General features: G+C 40.2%; 1 protein-coding gene across 4 annotated transcripts in view; it reads left to right on the plus strand.

Annotated features, from left to right (window-relative positions):
* The first annotated feature begins 15,243 nt into the window (after positions 1–15,243).
* Positions 15,244–20,552, plus strand: part of POU2F1 (POU class 2 homeobox 1) — a 47,069-nt gene continuing 41,760 nt past the window's right edge. For all 4 annotated transcript variants that reach the window (XM_042868161.1, XM_042868162.1, XM_042868163.1 and 1 more), the window contains exon 1: positions 15,244–15,307. In XM_042868161.1, the coding sequence (XP_042724095.1) occupies positions 15,250–15,307 (58 nt within the window). In that variant the 5' untranslated portion in view covers positions 15,244–15,249. The remainder of the gene's footprint in view (positions 15,308–20,552) is intronic.

The following is a 20,552-nucleotide window of genomic DNA, read 5'->3' on the forward strand; positions in this document are numbered from 1 at the left end:
GTGCAGAGCAAAATAAGAAAAAACAGCATTGTGCTGAAGTCTGTATTAGTACTTCTTTGTCCTGCATACTTTGTAATGTGCAGCTCTTCTCTCCCTGCATTTAAAAGATGTAAAAAATGAGCTTTGGAGATCGCCGTATGTAAGCCAATCACACTTTTATCAACATCTATGTAGGCTAAAGATTATCATCCCAGAAAAGATAGAGCTATGGTAGAAGTCAGTGAAGCCTTATGGAAAGGTGAATAGAGACATATGATTCACCGTCTCTTTTTGTGCAAGAACTGGAGGAAATGAGGTAGTGCTACAAAAGATCACATTTGCAATCAGTTAAAAAACATCAAGTTTTTAAGTATGTATTTAAGTTGTGGAGCTCATTGTCATAGCATGACTCCTAGAAGTTTACGTAGGCTCAAAAAAATGTTGAACAGATTAAGTGGGAGTTGGTGTTCATATACATTGTCTGGCCCAGAAAGTTTGAGCTGTAATTTGTGGGAAGAAAAAAGCTGGGAAGTTTAAGGCTGGGTTGGATTTGGCCATGGGCATCCTGATCCAGTGGGGCACAGAATCGGGAAATGAGTAGAATTGTAGTATCATAGAATGATGGAATGGCCTGGGTTGAAAGGGACCACAACGATCATCTAGTTTCAACCCCCTGCTGTGTGCAGGGTCACCAACCAGCAGACCAGGCTGCCCAGAGCCACATCCAGCCTGGCCTTGAATGCCTCCAGGGATGGGGCATCCACAGCCTCCTTGGGCAACCTGTTCTAGTGCGTCACCACCCTCTGTGTGAAAAATTTCCTCCTAGTACCTAACCTAACCTGTTTTGTCTCAGTTTAAAACCATTCCCCCTTATCCTAAGGATACAAGTTCTATAGGTAAGGAATGTAGTAGATTACTTAAAACTCGTGCACTTTTTTTGTGCGGATTACAAGGTCACTCCATCTTTAGACTGAGACTTGGAAAGCTGAAACAGAATAGAGTTAAAATCAGAAATACTAAGAAGTACTCGTTATAGATGCTGTTTTGTGGAAGATACGTACTGACCAGAAGGATTTGTATTTGGAATTCTATTTCCTTTCAGTTAAGTTTTTCTTGATTATAATTTATTGAATGATAGGCACTTTCCAAGTGTTGGTTAAACTTCAGTGTATTGCAGAAAAAGAGAAAAGCTGTTTCCTTTCAGACGTTGCTCCTGTTCTGTAAATAACAACTTCATTTTACGTGCTGAGTGGCTGCTAGACTCAGAGCATATCCATACTTTTTCTGTATCAATCAAGGCAAAATGGATGCGCTTTTTGGTAGATGTTTCCTTTAGGAGATGCCATAATTGATGTTTCATTCAGTGAGTGTTCAAACACTGTGGCCAATATGAAGCAGATACAACTTCTTTCCAGTGGCCAGCTGTGCAAGTTGCTATGGGAACTCGGTGGGGACTGTCTGGAGATTACTACTCTGGGGACCACACCTGGTTTATTTGCATTCAATTTAAACTGGGGAAAATCCAGAAGAGAAGAGGAGTAGTAGGCAGGCAGAAAGGGCTTGTCATTTTGAGGCTGTCACATGGGGTGGGAGGCTGCCCTTATTCATGGCTCCTGTGGACCAGTGCAGGGTTCTGAATTTTGCAGCCATTCATGTGTTTTGTTAGTGTGGTGAGGCCTATTAGAAATGCAACGTCACAGGGGCCTTTTGGTATTATTCCCTTTAACTTAATTTAATCCCAGAGAATTTGCCAACTTTCTTTGCCTATATAGTAATTTGTGTTGCGGTGAAGGTTTGTGAAGGCAGTATGGAACACAGGTCATGCAGTGTGTTACTGCAACTCAGTGCAATATTAAAATGTCAGTGCAATGTAGAGTGTTGCTGCAGAGCTTAGCCTGATTTTTTTTCTGAACACTGAAATTGCTCTTTTTCCAGTGATGACTGTGAGAACTTCCTAAGAAGGCTGTGGAACAATTTTCATTCAAGTCAGAAGCAGTGGTCAGCTAGCAGCTTTCAGACTGTTTGAGGCTGGATTTTTGTGGATTATGGCGTCCTGGCACATAAGTACTTTGCTTCTTTCTTGCTACATTAACTTACCTGTTGACCAAGACTGGACAAAAGCAATTATGACAGTGCTGTATGCTGACTGCTCCTTGTGCTTTTCACCTGCTGTTGCCTTCGTACTGCAGGGTGGCAAAACACCCTAGCACCTTGCTGCAGGAATGTCTTACTGGAGTATTTGAGCTGTTTTCAGAACAGTGGGCTTAGAGGCTTTGAGAAATGTGAATCTGAATGCTTGGGGGAGGTGGAAATAACCTGAATGTTAATGGCAGATGACATCAGCACAGATCAGCTCTTTCCCTTTTTCCCTTGAAGGTTTAGGTTCTCAGTCTGTAGTGATTGTGTCAGGCAGCATCTTGTTTGTACATTACTAAGGCATTAATACTGTATAATTTTTATTTGCTATCATTTAGCCTGTTACGATATTATAGGGTTATTAGTACCTTCTTCCAAATTCCTCAGAGTAATTTCTTAAATTTGGGGTTTATTATTCCAAGACAGGTCTATGCTAAAAGGACTTAATGGTATGATTGTAACTGTTGCTCCTTCTTCTTGTTAGCTTCTTGCCAGCACTCCCTGTTTTCTCCACCTCTGTGCTGCCTTGATACTTCAGCGGTGGGAAACCTTTCTGCTGATGGATCAGATAACTGAGCCGTGTGTTTTCTAACTCTGGTCACATTAGTGCTAACCCAGTCAGTTCCTCAGGTGGCAGTGCAGGAGGTGCAGCAGGGTGCTGGGGCTGGGGGCTGCCTCTGTGGGAGGAGCAGTGCCTTTTGCTGACTTAGCGCTTATTACCCACAGCTATAGCAGTGATTGATGCATGTGGTCCTATGGAGTTAAATGTCTGATTTCTCATGTTTGGTTTTCCTATCAAAACAGTGAGATGCGTGTATGGAGTCTGTTTTAGTGAGAAATTGGTAAGAGTTAAAGTCTTCTGGATATGATTATAACGTTTTTTGTTGATCGGTTGATTTCTTTTACCCTGTGGCTCAGGCCTAAATAATGAATCTCCTGTGAAAGGACTCTGTCAGTGTGATGCTTCCAATCAAAATAGGTTACAGAAACTGGGGCAGTGTGAGAAGACTTACCTGCGCTGCAGCTTGCTCTAAAAATAACCCATTCCTGTCTTCAGTGGCGTGTGTCCACCTGCATGTACACAAAACGCGCGTGTCTTCCCAGCAAATGCTCTGCAATCACAGCCGCAGGTGGCGGTGATACCGCATGCCCTTCAGCTTTACTGCTGGTAAAACAGCCCTTGTGGTTGTTTCCTGGAAAAGCCAATCAGTGCCTTGACTACTTTGGCATCGTGTAGCTGCTAAAACTGAGACAGGGGTGCTCGGGAACGTTTCCTGGAAGAACTAATGTAGATAATACTCATGTGTAGCAAAGGTGAGGTTTTTACAACCTGCTGTTCCTAAATTATAAATTAAAGACCCAGCTGCCCAGTAATTTTTTTGATTGATAGCAGGTGCAATCTTACGTTAGCTCTGACTAGCCAAAATGATAGCTGCCTGGTGGGTGTGCGGGTGGATGGAGCCAGAGTCTGCAGTGTGTAACTACTGCTTCCTTCAGACCTCACATCTGGCAATCATTGTTCCATTTGTAACAGACAAAGCCGCTTGTCTGGAATGTGGCCTTTCCCTCTTTAAGATCAAATAATTTAAGCTTCAGAAAGAGGCATGCTCATGACATATCTTGTAGTTCCTACAGGTGTTAATAGTGTCTGGATCAGTGTGCTGGGGGCAGTAAAGCAATATCCTTCTGCAGATTGGAGGTAGTTATTACAGAAGAGATCAGAATCAGATTCTGCAAAGGATGGTGGTAACTACAGAGTAGCTTCAGTTTCTATCATGATCTGTTTTGCATAGGCTTTTTTTTCCTTTATTAATTTGTTTGACAAACACTCAGAATGCTGGCTAGAGCTAAATACCACCTATGCAGATTTTGATGTATCCACTTGGCTCCAGCAGCAATCATAATAAACTTAAGCTGGTGACTTTGATGTATGTATTTTGAGAGTGAGCTGTAGTGTATTTAGTGACAGGTAGTGTGGAGTCTCTGAGATTTGAATTGAGCTGAATTGTGTGGTTAAGTTATATGTTGAATTAGTCTATTATTGTAGAGCCCCCGTTCATCAAGCTAGACTAGTTATTACCTCTTTGTCAAAGCGGGGAACAGAAACAACGTGTTTATAAAATGCTTTTTATTTTGATTTACCAGGTGAGTTTTAAAATAATGTTATTTAGTTCTGAGCATCTGTTCTTGTTACGTGGGTGGACATGGGGAGGCAAATGTAATGCTGTTGGAATGCACACACAGTGATACTTCAGAGATGTAACAAGTCATACAGCTGCTAAGGCAAATATTGCAGCCAGTAGTTGAGCATGGCTTAACCAGTGTTCATATGTTGTCAGACAGATTACTTGTGATTTATGGATTTGGGAATAGTTAAATTACTCAAATGCTTTGTATTTTTAATGTGTATTGGAATAACTTGACGTTTACAGTCTGTATGCTATCTTCCTTGTTTGGTGCGTGTGAAGAGAGAGAGGGGCAGAATGCTAAGGGTGCCCCAACACAGCACTAGCTGCAACTGCATCATCCATTCAAATGCATGCACAACACTTTCAGTAGCCACCTCACATGTGGAAGGCGTGTTCCCATGAATGCCATCCCAGTATGCAGCCGGTAGAAGTGACTGCTTCAAGGTGTGCTGTGGCTGCTGGTGTGAGCCCCAGGGCTTAGGTGGGAGTATGGGCTGCCCATCTGTGCAAGGGGAAGTTCCTCTGTGTGCCAGTTGCCACACAGCCTAATCTGCAGTCTCCCATAAGGATCTGTGAGCTTTCAAGGCTGTTTTTTTTTGTTTTTCAGTTTCAGTACTGCTGTTGTGCAGATCTGTGCCCTTAGATTGCTTCTTTTTTTTTTTTTTCTTCTTGCTCTGTTAAATTCTGAAGTTTTACAGATGGTGTTCTTCAGCCCTCCCTTGTGTCGTGTTCATGTAACTTCACATCAGTCTTCATTACAGTCTTTACTTTGTGTCCTGCGGTACTCCTCTGAATACCAATGGCAGGCATGAAAATCTTGTAATTGAGTAATTAGAAAAGTTCACTAATTAAACAGTATGCATCTGCTTTGGGGCTTTAATGTTTTAGCCTGAAGAACTCAAATCCGACAAACCGGTAATTTTAAGGGGAGGTGAGACCCACAGCTGTGTCACAAAAAAATAAACTACCTCAAACAGGTGTCTCCCTTCAAATATGAACTTTTTAAAAGCAGTTTGATATTTTTAAATAACAAATTGCCTGCATAGCACTGGAGTGCTACTTTTCATGTGCAGGTTTAGTACAGGAATGAACATCAGCTCTAATGTTAAAGATCCCCGCCTTGAATTTGGCAGTTTCAAAGGATGACTTGCACATATTTATGCTGTTTTTAGTTAAATTGAATGCAACTGAGTACTCTACTGCAGCTATTCAAAAGTGCAACTGTTGGTTGCAAATACAACGTGTTGGTGAAATAACACAAACTTGCTCTTGAAAGGGTGGTGAAGTTGTGGACTTTTTAGGTTTTTTTACTTTGAATTTAATTCCTGAAGTCAGTGCTTATGATGCAGTGCTCAATATAAAAATTAAAATTAAAGAAAAATCCTCAAGTTATTATGTGATAGTGATGAAAACTTTGAAAACGTGGGTGACACATGAGGTCTTAAATCAGAAAATGTGAAGATCTAATGCTTGCTACTCTTCAAATATTCCATGACTTTAAGAAAATGTTTTGTGGATCAAAGGTGGGGTTTTGAACTTAAAGGGCTGTCTGTACAGTAGAATTATTAAGCTCGTGCTAAATTTATATCCAGTGCTTCTGAAAACACTTGTAGTGAAACTTATTTGTAGATGCAACATGGATTCTTTCTTGTAAGCTTTGACTTGTGGGCAGTGAGAGAAAGGCAGAACTGTTCAGTTCGTTCACTGGGATTATAGTATTAGACATCAGTTTCAAGCAAGGCCAAGTTAGCTTGTGAAAGCTTAATACCCTTAAAGCGAAAATACTGCAATTTCTGAATAAGATTATTTCTTTAATGTTGCCTCTTCTGTCTCTTCCACTACTCCTGTTACGCTTTTTCCCTTCCAATATGGTCAAACTATGCTATAAGTAAGTATCTCATGACCACAGTTTTCTTATTGTAAAGATGACTTAAACCATTATAGCCGCTATTATCTGTGTACAAAAGTGAGATTTTAAACACACAAACAAACTGCTTTATATGAATATGTTAGGTACTTATGAGTATCTCCTGTCTTGCACTGATAAGATGAATTAGCATTCCTGACTTGCTGTCTCTGTGCTTAATTGTCTTCAAAAAAGGTACGCAAGATCATTTTGAAAGACGCTTTGTGCAGTGGAAAGTTTGAAAGGGTAGTTATGATTTGAGTTGGAGAGAGAAGTAAAATTAGCTGTAGGCTAAAATTTCAGTTCATAGCAATTGTATAATGACCTGTAATTCTTTAACAGGCCAATTTTATTTGACTTTTTCAGAAAAGTACTCTTGGCTTTCAGAGTGAACTTAGCAATTTTCACATAAAATCAGTTTTGTTAGCCAAAGTCAAAGGCGGTGGCTAAAATTAGAGCTTGGTCTGCAGCTCTGACTATGAACAGGCTGCTGTCTGTCTTGTGCATAATTATCCTAAGAGGATTGTGCCAATGTTAATATCAGTTTATTTTTGTTGAAGTATGTGATTTTAAAAATATATTAATAGCACATTGAAGTTCTATTTGACAAAATGTTTATTAGGTTTAATTTGCTTTGTGGAACAGGGACTTGGAAATGTCTTGAGTTAAAACATGGTAGCTCTGTATAATGTCAAATTAGAGCTAACTGTATCAACTGATCTTGGCTGTCATGACGTATAGAAAGCAGCCTTTCTCTGTGTGTTTGTAGTATGCATTGGTGGAATGCTTAGTCATGCACTATTATAAAGCTTTTGTGTCCAGTCATCTTCAGGGTGAAATATACTAGATGCTAGTGCCGTAATGAGGGCAGTATGCTGGCGTGTTATGGTTACCATGTATTGTTCCACGTACACCAATACAAAAGTGAAATGTGGTGTTGGTTTATTGAGCAGTCTTCCATGTTGTGTCAGAAATCGTGTCAGGAGTTTTGCAAAGGTCACACTTGTCACAGAGCTGCCTAGTGGCAGAAATCTCCTAGCTGTCACTGAGGACATGTAATCAATGACGTCTTACTAATATATGGAAGTATGCCTGTATAAAAGTTAAGGTGTTTTGTCCTCTTGAAGTGTTTCAGTGAAAGAATGCTGCTAATAACTTTGTTTTATCTCATTAATTCTACATTGTCTATGTAGTTCCCTACCAACTCCCCTCCCCATCCCCCCCTTGAGTGAATTGACAGTCAGTGAATTGGCCGTAATAAATGAAAGATGCAAAAAGAATGAAAGAGAAGGTGCAGAACAAGTCTAACCAAAAGTTGCATAAGCTGCAAAGGGAAATGATATACTCTTTAAAAAAAACCCAAGGTATCGAGTTATAATCACTGGAACTCCATAAATAGCAACAAATTGGAGGGAGAGACAGCAAAGAAACGTTTAAGGATATGTGAAGAGAATAGTGGAGGAGGAGTACTTCTGCAGCACTGGACTGAAGATTCCATGTCATACCTGGCTCCATTTTAGTGGCCTTGATTCCTTCACTTTTGCAGCAAATCATGAACAGAGCTGTGTGGAAGAAAGATTCAACAACATCAGCATTGCAGAATTTCTTGAAGAGAACTTCTGAAATGTCTATAGTTGCGTGGGAAACTGAGAGAGTTTACTTCTTTTTTTCTCGTCCTGAAAATGATCTAAGGTATCTTTGGAGGAAAAATAATGATTTCTGTGAAAAACTCACAGTGGTGTTCTGCTTAAACCACAGGTGTGACTGGTTCAAGGTATTAATTAACTTTTCGTGTGAGAATCCAGAACGAGGAAGATAGCCAATGAGTTGGCAGAACCTGGATAGGAAAATAGCATTGGTTTGGAAGCAAGGCAATCTACTCAGTCACTCCCCAAACCCTTCTATTTCGATCTTCAGGCCTTCTACAGAAGCATACCCCATAAATTGTTGCAGTAGCGTGGCCTAGATGGAATAATGGTTTTTTGGCCAGAACCGTCAGAATTTACATAAAATAGAAGATAATAAAATTATCAAAAAGGGAGTGATCACTTGAAGCGCACTGTGTTTTAGTTTTTTGGGGTTTTTTTTGCTAAACTTAGTTTGAAAAGTCAGCTTAAAGTCAGCTTATTGAAAGTAGCATGTCAGTGGAAGTTCCAGTTGCAATGTATGCTTGTTGGGGGATGGTACTTCTAAGAAAGATTGGTTGGGGTACCGTGAGGAACAGGAAGAAAACTTTTCTGCCTTTTCCTTGTTAGCTGTCAGTGCAGTGTCAATAGAGCAGATGAGCAGCACAGTGGTATTGCAGAACACTTGCTGACACTGCTTCAGGCTTATCCTTCCCTGGCCTTTATTTACTGCTTTATTATTCTGTTCTTGATACAAGTCATCCATCACTACACATGCCTGCTTTAACGGTCACTTCCTGCCTTTGTGTGCTTCTGCTGCTGCACCTGTGTTCAAGCAGTTCAGTGCAAAGAGAATCTACAGGATGGCATTGTGGACCTGGCACTGTGCTGCAGGTTGCCTCAGCTCAGCCACTGTTGGGTGGCTCCTGCTTCATCAAGTGTCGCCGTCTGTCCAGGCTCAGCCAATGAAGCAAAGGGATTATCTTAATGTAGTCCAGAAACATGGGTGGAACAGCAAGGTTTTGGGAAGATCTGGGAACCGTGATGTGCCCCAGAATTCTTCATGGGATGCGTGAATGTCTAAGAAATAAGTCAGAAGCAGAGTGCTAGGAAAAGGTAATTGGTACATGTTGTCTCCGTGCAGTTGGGTGTATATTCTTTTCTTGGCATCTTCTTCAAGTAGATCACTTGTTAAATATATAGTGGGAAACATCTTGTGTTAAGTAGAGATATGAACCTGAACAGAAGAAGAGGTCAAGCGTGGAAACAAATTCCAGTTAGTGACGGACGATCGAGAAGTCCCTTCTCTTGTGCACTCTTCTGTAGAGAGGTGGTGCTTGAGTTCCTTTCAAAAATGAGGAGAAAAGCACAGCTAACTCGAGGAGGAAAAAAAAAAAAGAAAACAATCTTTAAATTCACATTAACATCGGGAAGCGAGTGGCCCAACCCTGCAGTCACTGGTGTTGATCATCACGCATTTTTTCATGATCAGAACACAGTCTAATAAATATTGCAGTGTCCAAATTCCTCTTTAATTTTTTGCATTAACATTCTTGCTGTTTTGATCAATGAGATGTGAGTGGTAATCAAGCAATCTGCAATGGTTTAATCTAGCATTGTAGTTCTTCAGTAAGCGTTGCTCTGTGGAACACGTCTGGAAGAGAGGATTGGCTCCTCCATAAAGCGTAGTGTGTTCCCCAGTCCTTTGACAGGTTACACTTTCAGCCACGACCAGGCTCTGCTTATCATTGGGTGGTTCAAAGCCACAGCCTTGGTGCTCCACAGTGAGCTTTGTTTGACTATATTGTGTGTGCTTGTGGTAGGGATTAATAATAGATTTGGGTTTTTTCCTTGGAAATCGCTGGAAAGCAAAGAAGTGAAATCTATTTTGATTTCACTTGGGATAGATTAGTGGGTGTCAAATATTACACAATACTCAACATACCCACTGCTGTTAATTTGGCTGTTGCAAAGGGATTACCAGATAATGAATCACCGGCCTCTTTAGTCATTTAGAGAGAATCGTGCTGCTTCCTTGCCCTGGTGTTCCTCTTTCTTGCCCAGGACCTTCTTGTGACAGCTCGTCTTACCGTGTGGAAAACACCACACAGATGTGCAGGCACTGGTTTGACAGCTCTGTGTTGGGCTCCTACCTTGCTAATTGTTTTCTTGGGATTATTTGGTTTGTGCAGAAAGCTTTTTCCAAATCCCCTTTATTACTGAAGTTATTGTTGCCAGCAGGAATAAGATTAAAGGTGCTTAAGTCTGTAGAGTTGTTTCTAATTTGTACGTGTCATTTCAGTGGCATTTTAACAAAACTCAGTCTCTCTCCCCTCGCTGCTCCCCTGTGGTACTGTGCTCGAGTTAGGGCTGAGAAGCCAAGCTATTGGAAGAAACTTCATTTTGTTCCCTAATTATTATGCTGGCACTCAGGAGATAATTTTTCCCTTCATGCACTGCCAATTAATATGCAAATGAGCTGATAAATATTTATACCGAGATTTAAATTATGCAGGGAGCGCTTTCGGTGTACTCTGCAAATGAATTGTTCATGGACTTCAAAGTGCTGGCTGCTGTGCTAACGAGGGGAGATTTGCATAAGGCCCTAATCAGGCGCATACTGATTAAGCTTCATTATGGAAACTGCCAGCTGCAATCTTTGTTTCTATTTTATTACAAAAAGGGGAACTTTTCACGCTTCAGTCGCCTTGACAATGTCAGACACTGCTAGTAGGAGAGACTAAAACTCCACAGAGCAACTGAAGTTTCCCTGTTCAGTTGAAGATTGCTATGGTGTAACTGAAGTTGTATTTCTTCCCCCACCTCCCCGCTCCCTTTCTTGTGTCGTTGAGAGCAGTAGTGTAGATTTGATAGAAATTGCCATTCTCCCTTTCCTTGGACTGTCTGAACCTGTAGAGGATACCACAGCAATGCTGGACTGCAGTGACTACGTTCTAGGTGGGTACCAGCTCAGCTCTTTCTTATAAGTGTTTAATATGGAAATAGAGGGTGTGAGGTTGACTATGCATAGAGGCTTAATCACATATGCAGAGGCAGAGAAGGTGCTTGTAAGGCTGAAGCTCACCAGTGCATCGGCAGTGAGGAAATGCCTTATATATATGTATTGTATGTGTCATACCGGGGAAATAAGTTATTTTCTTCTCCCCTTTCCCTCGATCCAAGAGAATTCTTTTCCTCTGCACTGAAGGGGCTTGTTGTTGGGCTTAGGAGATACTGATGCAGACCGTATGCTTTTTGGATTTCAACGTGAGAAGCATTTAGCTTCTAATAAGCATTGAGACTTAAGACTTGACTTGCATATCTGTGTGTTTCAAATTTTAAAACATGAAAATGAGTGAGAGAGTTGCAGTCTCCAAGAATTTACTGGCCGTATTGAGCCATTCCCCAACAGAGTGTATATTATGTCTGTGTATTTCTAATGTAATAGCGAGGTTCTTCGCGCGTAATAGAAAATAAGGTGGAGTCCACAGCGGTTGCCATTGATACCGTTGCAAGCTGTGCCTAAGGTTACTGGGATAATGTATTTGCTGAGCTGAGATTTCATCAGGACTGCAGAACAGGCATGCCATATTTTCTTCTAAATGTAGTTTTAAGTTACTTACAAGAAACTGATAATCTCAATTTTGCGGGAGATTTTATTTATTTTCAAGGCTCTTTCCCTGGAGCTCAATGTATTGATTTTTATTTTTATTTTTTATTTTTAAATGCATTGTATCTCTATATAAAGAACGTTTTTGGATGGTAAATTTTAAAGCAGACACCTGAATATTTGTTTCTGAACATGAAATTGGTTTTCTGAAAATGAATTTCTACTCTAAACCTTCAAGTGAGTTCTTGGTACGTTTTTACTCATGTTGAACTTTGTTTTTTTTTCCCCATATGTGTCACTGAATCATTTTTGCTGGTTCTGTCGGAGCATTAGGTACTTTCACTTTGGGTGAAAGGAAACAATGAGTGATGTACTGGTTAAGGTTTAGCTTTTTACTAGGTCTGCATAGATTCTAATGCTGCAGGCTGGTCCCTTGCCTGCTTCTTCCTTCTGCATGCCTTCTGAGACATGCTGAGGAGCTGTGGGAGCGCGGCACAGTGCTGCCAGCACGGCAGAGTGCTGCCTGGGTTCGCCTCCGAGAGCTGGATCTCAATCACACACCTGCTGCTTTCGATCCTCCTCCTGCTGAGTGTGCTGCTCGATGAGGTTGGCAGAAGTTGTAGCCCAGGGCCTTTATTTAAAACACAGCTAAAGTCTGAAGGGAGGAAAAAGGATGAGGGCGTCAGGCCTTTTTTTTTAGTTCACTTCATTTGTTTATTCCTTTAACTGAAGCAGAAGTCTTATGAGTATGTATAAACTGTGCGTGTGTGTGACATAATGAATCTGTAGGCTTAGTATCCTGCAGATATGTCTGTTTGGCTGGTGGCAGTTTTGTGCTTCAGATGTGTGTGTCATACCATTTGCAATGGAAATAGCGGCATTGTTCGTGATGCTTTACATGCAGAAGGCCCACAGATTGAGCAAGAGTAGTCAGCTGGTGTAATAATGGATGCCATCCTTCGTTCGAATTTGAGCGATGCTAAAACGACGTTTTGGTGTCCAACTTGCTGATTTTTCACAGTAATGACACTTGAGGACTCTCGGGGTCAATCCTTGTGATGAAATATTTGTCAGGTGGACTCACTTTTGCTACTTGAGTCAACTTCATTTATCTGTCTAGTATTAGTTAACACTGAAAACCTTTTTTTTTAAAAAAAAAATATATATATATTTTACAATACTTTAAAACGAAAGAAGACATCTCTTGCCATATGAAAAGAGTTCTGCTTTTGTCCTGTTAACAGTCTGCATGTTGCGCAAGAAGTTGTTGGGTAGCAGTGCTTGCGGTGCTGTGTGCAAGACAGTTGCCGCCCTGCCCCTAGGTGCAGCTTGATGCCAATGTGGGTATCGTGCCTGCTGGCTCTAATACTTCAGTTTGCAACCGAGTAGCCCAGGAGTCCCTGTTTTTTATCTTGGGAAGGGCTTTCTGAAGTCCTTGAGCAAGTGGATCCTGTGTTGTTCAGGGGTGATCTCCTAGACTGTGCATTTCAGTGATCAGTGCTATCATGAGCTCAGGCTATCCTGCTCTGGGCCTAAAAATATATCCTACATCCAAAAGCTCTGTAGATTAGCCTGCTTTCACGGCCAGATGTATGGGGTTTGGAGCCCATCTTGCTCATGGTGCTGCTGGACAAGCACTCTTCATGTTTGTCCAAATGTCCTTCATGTCCAAATAGAAGTCTCCTGCCCAGTGTTCTCAGAAGCCAAGCATATTTCAGTGGCCAGCTGCATGTGAAGGAGCAGATTAGCGATGTTTATCAAACAAACCTTGCCTGTAATTGCTTCAAACAAATGCACTGTTACCACAACAGTGTAGTCATTTAAGGTGCGTGCAACTACTAAATTAAAACAAACACAAATTGTTTTTCATGCAGACCCACCAGCAGTGAGTGGCACATCAAAATAGCCTGTTTCCTGTGTAGTCTGTGGGAGACTCTCTCAGTTAGTAGCGCGTAAATGTTGCTATCCAGATGTGGAAAATGACCAAAAAAAAAAAAAAAACAACAGAAAAAAACCCTGAGAAGTTGTAGGTTCTGTTCCTACAGCCTTAATGAAGCTCTGCTCTAGGCTGTACCTTGAAGCAGAGGTGGTGAAAGGCAGCGCAGAACCTCAGCCTTTTGTTGAAACGTGGGCCAGAAGTGTTCAGCTGGGGTGGTTCTCACTTGTTCCCTGTTTCAAAAGGCAGTTTAACATGTTTGCCTTCACGCTGAAAGGAGTGTTCATAAGGGAGCATGTCTGAAGCCAATTCAGGTATCTTTTATACTCAGCTGACCTTTACAAGGTTTAATCATAGCCATAGGAACTTACTATGAAGAGCCGATACTTTGGAGAGGTTGAAGTAACTTGACGGGCAGATTCATTTATTACCACCCTCTGGGTTTTCTAGGCCCCACTTGCTTCAACTGAAGCACTTGTTTACATGGAAAATTGCATTAGTTTTAAAAACACTGACATGTCTTAAATCGTGTTTCCTAACTGAGCATTGGAGTTTTTCCAAATGTCTTTTACTGATTCTCTCTCATAAGCTGCATTTCTAACTGGTTCCTTCCTCTTTCAACCCAGTACACCCAGACGAGTTCCATTGCAACTCCTGTTTTCTTTCAATCACTGCTCAAGTGCTCGTTCCTTCCATTTGATTCATACTTGTATTCTTCCTCTGCTGTTGCCCCTGGCTCTGTTATCCCAAGGAGCACACTGTTTTCCTCTAGGCAGCAGATGGTAGCACGTGGCAGTAGTCTGTGTTCTCACCTCCAGCGCTTTCCTGGGCTGTCGAGCAATGGAGGGGCTGGACATTCTTGGAAATACCTGGGGAAAGACACAGGAGTTAATACCATTATTGTATTCCTCTTCAGCTTGTTGGTGTTTTGGAGATCACTGCTTTGACGAAACAAGTAACCTTTTAAGCACCTTGCAAGAGAATATCCTGAAGTTTATATTCATTTCAAGCTGGTTGAGTTTGTGTTTAACTGGTTATGGGAATGAAAGAATGTACTTAAGGATTTGTTTATGCTTCGCTTTATGAGCTGGTCTATCTTGAGATTCCTTTTGTAATTTTCATTTGCATTAATGTGGCACATCAATGTGGCTGGTTGCTAGGAATGAGGAGGTAATAAGTTGTAGAGCTGATGCTGTACACACAACATCTGTATAGCTTCCTATATAAGGAAGCTATATTCTGTGTCTGCCATCTGGAAAGGCTCTGTGTTGCACAGCATTTAGCTGACACCTTTCAGATCCAGAGCAGGCTTTTCAATAGGTTCATCTATTGGGAGAAGGAGGAGGAATGTATTTCATATTTGTAAGGTTTTGCATGAATGTATAGGAAATATTAAATTTAATATTGGTGGCATTTCTGTAAAATAAAAATGTAGTTTTAGATAAATGGCATCTATTCAAACATAATGGCTGAATGTAGTCCTTGGTGGTCAGACTTAGTGTTTTTGAATCTTTTCGTAGTTGTTCCTTTTTGGTTTTTTTTCTTTGTTTCTCTATTTCAGTGTACTGAAAACTAAGTTCTGCCTATCCTTGCCTTCCAACGTGCTCTTTTTATTCCTCAGCACTATGCTTTTACAAGTCAACAATGACATACAAAATGTTGAAATTGTATTTATCTGGAAAACTCAATATTATGCTCTGCTTCTGATGATTCTTTGTGTTATAAAATAAGCTGAATTAGAGTAAATTACATATTGAATTCAAGATGTTCTGTGTATCTCTTGGACAAAAAGATATGATTAGGTTTGTGTAGCATTTTTTTTTTGTGTTCATCACTATATCTTTTTCTGTTTTAATGCAGACTCAAGAATGAACAATCCGTCAGAAACCAGTAAACCATCAATGGAGAGTGGAGATGGGAACACAGGTGAGAAATGATTAATTGATACACAGGGATTTCTATCATCAAATTAAATGAATATGAAAAGTTAATCTTATTTTTTTATTTTTTGCCAGTGTACAGGAACAACAACAATATTGTAGAAGAGGACCCCAAAAAACACATGTAGAATTTCAGGGACAGGGAGAGTTCCTACACCTGGTGTTTTTAGAGACCTGAGAACACCACATGTCTGTACGAAAAACAAGTCATTAGCCATGCTGTATGTAGGGCACTACTCGTGCACTTATCAATATGTTTATAAGATTCTCTATTCCTCCTTCTTGTTTGTAATGCTTCTGATATCATGAAAAATCTTGTGGCTCTAGCTCTCCATAAAGTCATCTCATTCTTCCCTGTCAGAATGCATCGTTGACGTACCTAACTCCGTTATTTATTTTGAGGCTGTTATTTTCCCTGGCAGATGTGGGCCATTGGCTGATATTGTTTCCATTTCAGACTTCAGTCAAGGTTACAACTGTTCTTAAGAACAAGGCAAAGGAAGAAAGCATCATCATTTCTCAATATTTAAAAACAAAAAACTGCTTGCAGACTTCACTGAAGTGTCTTCATGTGTTAGGATAGACTTGAAGTTTGACTGGGACAGATAGGCTTTGTGTCACAGCTATTGTATTGAGATGAGACCAATTTATAACCCATTGAAGTTTAAGTCACTAGAACTCAGTCATGCTATCTCATGCCTTAATTCTTTTCTGCAGATAACTTAAGGTTCGTTTTGGAAACAAGAATTAACTATTCTGAATAGGCAGTAAATACTTTAACTGAACTCGGAATGTTCTCTGAGCTCAGTGTAACATTTGGAGAGAAAAAATAAGAAAGAACTGTGTGTGTTGAGAGGAGTTTTAGTTGCCTTGGGTAAGGAAAATGGTTTTCTTCATCTTTATTCAGTAATAAGACTTTCAACTTTGGAATTGTGCTGGAATTATTACTTTACTTTATTCTACTGTTTCCTTATTCTTTGAGCAAGGCTGTAGCAGAGCTAACAGTGGCTGAATGTTCCCAATACTGACCTGAGAGTCTGAATGTTTTCTGTCATAGATTGTGTCAGTCTGAAGGAAATCTGTTCACTGAAGTGTATTTCTGGTTACTGGCATCTTTGCTTCTGTACTTTCAGTGGTATCTGTAATGGGGGAGGTATCAATAACTTCCATGTATAAAAAAATTATCTATTTAAGGCTTCTTAGCATAGCTTATAGCTTTATTTCAAAAAATGTACAAGCTGGAGAAATAATCATAGACAACATCAAGAAAATACTTTTAAATATCCTTTGTCAGTTGACTCATTGTGTCTGGAGCATGTGTGTAAACATCTGAGAAAATTCAAACTTGCTGTTTTGTATGACTGCAGTTCAGTGTACAGTTTCTCAAGTCATCCCCCAGTGCACTGCCTTAAATGCATCTTTAGCTGGCAGCTTTTACCTCAACTGAGGTCTTTCAGAGAAGGGCATAATTCATCTGGAGAGAGTCCGTTATCATAAAAGTGTAACATCTGCTTTAACAGAACTCTGCTTTTGCTGCCCTGCCATACTTCATCAGTGTGAAGATGATGGTCGTGGTATGAAGAAGGGATGGATTGTAAAGCTCCGTGTAGATGCTTTCATCACAAATGAGACTACAGCGTTTATTTTTTATATTATAATGCTGACATTACTTTATAAGAAAAGCTTGACTCTTACTGGTATTTGGACCTTTTACAAGTACCACTTCTGTAACTTAAGTGTTCGTGGTCATTCATTTCAAATTTACTTCCTGGTTTTTTCATTTTTGTATTTGTTCAGACTGAAACAATCTAGAAATTTTGAGGGCTCTTTGTTCTGTAGTCATTGGTCTGCTTTCAGACAGAGCGCTTAGAGGTAGCGACTGACACGGCGCTCATAAACTGCTGGAGGTAGCGACTGACACTTGTGACTTTCTTTGGGGGCTCAAGCATCAATTACATTAGTCAACAGACAAATGTTAAAGGAATAGTCATGGAATGTAATTTAGACTTCTGATCAGTCTGTTTAGATTGTGGTTCTGGGCTCTACATATAGTTAGTGAAAAGAAGTCGTGATGGTAAGGGACTGGAAGTGCCACTGATTGATTGTCTAGAGAGCATAGGCTCCAATATTAAATGCAAAAAGATTTTTATAGATGCTGATTCTCGTAACTTTTCATTAATTGTCTTCTTCCCAGTAACGTTTGTAAATCACTGGAGTCTCCTGTGTAAGCACTGCTTGTCTGTCTTCTGATCGAGAGTAGATGTTTGGGTCATTCCTGCTTTCAGTGCAGTAAGCTGATGCAGTTTGAAAACTTTGAGAGTAATTACTGTTGGGCATAGAGTTTGTTTGGCAGAGCAAATGTTTTCAGGAAAAGAAGCAGTTACCATTGGTAAAGATGGCTGAACGTCAGAAGTTCTGAATTAATAATTTAAGTTCCATGGAAGTTAAACTAGATTTAGCGCTTTTAACGCTATTTAAGGAACAAAGTAAAGTTTCCCTGAAACTGGTCACAAGAAAATGCCTTAAACAGATTTTAACTCTTGTGTACTAATTTGACTCCTCTTTTAAGTACCTTAAAAATTAAATCGTATTTCAGATAAGTAAAAAACAACAACAAAAGTTTCAATAAGTGCAGGAGTGGTTGGCCGGCTGTTCAAACAAGAGGATGAATTGATGAACTGTTCTTCAGTATTGTAGAATTGCACAACTCTTTTCCAGCCTTCAGTAGGGGGATGAACTGGTCGTTTAGTATCTACTGGAAAGAAGAGAGAGAAGGGTAAAATTCTACCATGTAGAAATGCCGATAGCCTTCTCTGTTTCCTTTCTGTATGTTACAGCATACAACTTTTCAGAAGAGGTTTTTTTTTCCTTGTTTAATGAGTGTTCTTAGAAGCTGTTAATGCAATAGTACGAAAGCCAAGATTAATGTCTATGAAAGCTGTAGTTTTAGGACATGCACCGATATAACAGCAAAATAGCTAGGAATTTGAAAGAAGGATTCTAAATATTCTTGTTTGCTTTGCTTCATTTTCCAAGATTGAATTTCCAATTTCCAGAAGAGAATCTATGGGAAAAGGACCATGAAATGTTTTTGATTTTAACTGCTAGAATTCTGGGCAAATATAACTGCTAAACTTTTTATTGATAACATAGACAAGGAAACACCAATTCCTGGGTATTGGCATCTGCCACAGGATAGATGGGGGGAATGTCAGTGCTGAAAGATGTTTTCTAGAGCACATTGTAGATGCGTGCTCAAGTTAGTTTTGAAATATTCCTTTTCACTGCATGTCTTCCTTTCATAAGTACTTTCTCACACCCTATTCTGCATCTCTCTAGAACTGTAGTTCTTCACTCATCTTGCTTTCTTGAACAGTTTGCAAGGCCCAGACTACGTTCTGATAATTGTGGTCTTAATATTTTGAAGCATGTTCTCCTGACTGCTGGTGCAGTATTACCTTCCTGCTCCATTTGGCTCTGTGTTTATCCTCAGGAAGTGTAATTGGAAGACAGTAAACACTAATCCGAGCTCAGGCTGATGTGGTACTTCATGTTCTGTTCCCTGGAGTGGCCCTAAATGAGACGGTTCAGAGATCTGATTTGGCTGAAAAGAGATTGCACTCATTATTAGTCTTCATCTAAACCAGTTCTCTGAAGTAACTAACCACGCTGCTGAGTTTATGCCAGAATTTGGAGATGCTTAAGTTGCACTGGATTTGGGTTATAAGGGTGAAACTACATCCTAGTGCTTGATGTGATTTAACAACTTGCTGGAAGGGGGGAGGCTTGTTTCCTTGCTGCCACCTCTCTGCCCTCCCGTGCTTTCCATCTGCTGCTTGTCAGACCCTAAGTTAGGTTTTCTGTCGGTTCAGTGGGATGAATTAACTTGGAATTCTTACAGGAAAGGGAACAGTTAATGTAAAGGGTTTTCTACTCCATTAGCAACATGAATTCACTTGCTTCTGTGTCTGTGAACTGTCAGGAGGAACAGAACGGTGATAACATGCCTGTATGTAAGAACATAGGAGAGATGGAAAACTGAGATTTCCCACTCCCACTGTTTTGATGTTGGTGAGCTATCAGAATCATTACAACAGTAAGGAAGGAGGTGTGATGGAGATGGGAATGACATGAATATCTGTGTTAAAATCTGTTATTTTGTTGTTGTTTTTATTTTTTTCCATTTAGCTCTTACTTTGAGCAAAAGCGGCACTCCGATCCTTTCACCTTCTTACTAATTTCACCTTCTTACTTCTAATTGGTGACCTCCTAATTCTGACAACCCCATTTTCCAGTCTCTGTACCAGATTTCTTGGATTCAGCAGAAGTGCTGTTGCATCCTTCTGAGCTCCTTAGGAGCAAAACTTGTGAAACCCTCAACTCAAAGTTCATTTTCCCTGCTGTTCTTCAAAAGATGTAGGCATCCTGTGATAAATGTGAGAAACATTGGCAGCATTCTTTCCAAAACTGCACCCAAAGGGGAAAGGGACTTCCAGATACCAAAGAAAGCTTAAGATGCAAGTAGAACTGAGTAAACAGGTGGACTTTAAGGGTTTTTTTTGTTTTCTTTTTGCTTGAAGTTGAGATTTGGATGGAGTGGGGAGAAGGAGTTGTAGACCTTTAAGAATTGATTTAAGGAAAATGTTATATTCACTTGATACCATTTTAAATTGCTGCTGTGAGGGTTATGAATATTTGGAATCAATGAAGATTTTAGGCTCAATCTTAAAACTTGCTTAGCTCAGTATTGTCAACTGTAGGAGGCTTGTTTCAAATCTCCGTATCAGAGTTAGCAGAAGCACTAACCAGTGTGTCTTTATACATACGCATAGCAGTGCTTTTTTAATATAGCATCATGATTTGAGGCTCTTTTTGGAAAACAGCCAACAAGAACTATTTTAGCTGTTTAAGGTGAGGTTAACAGCTAGTCCTCTCTGAGAAGGATAATTTTTTGTGACCCTTGGAAGTTTCTAATTGGAGGGAGGGATACCTGCCTTACAGTAGGTTTTTTTCTTTTTCCCTTTCTACTTGGAGGTTCCTCAGCGAGGTTGAAAATACCTGATGAAAAGCATTTGCTTGAATAAGGAGGGTTGTAGAGCTTCTTTGGACTCAGTATTTGTTTGTCAGGGTTTAATTTTATATGTTTACCCAGTCATCTTCCCACTCCCTTTAGACTTCTGTAGTGAGAGGATTCTGCATTTTACTCAAAAGAACGGGAACAGATAAGACTC

Source organism: Lagopus leucura, unplaced genomic scaffold, assembly GCF_019238085.1.
Source record: "Lagopus leucura isolate 7727_CA_CO unplaced genomic scaffold, USGS_WTPT01 Super-Scaffold_100001, whole genome shotgun sequence".
Taxonomy (NCBI): domain Eukaryota; kingdom Metazoa; phylum Chordata; class Aves; order Galliformes; family Phasianidae; genus Lagopus; species Lagopus leucura.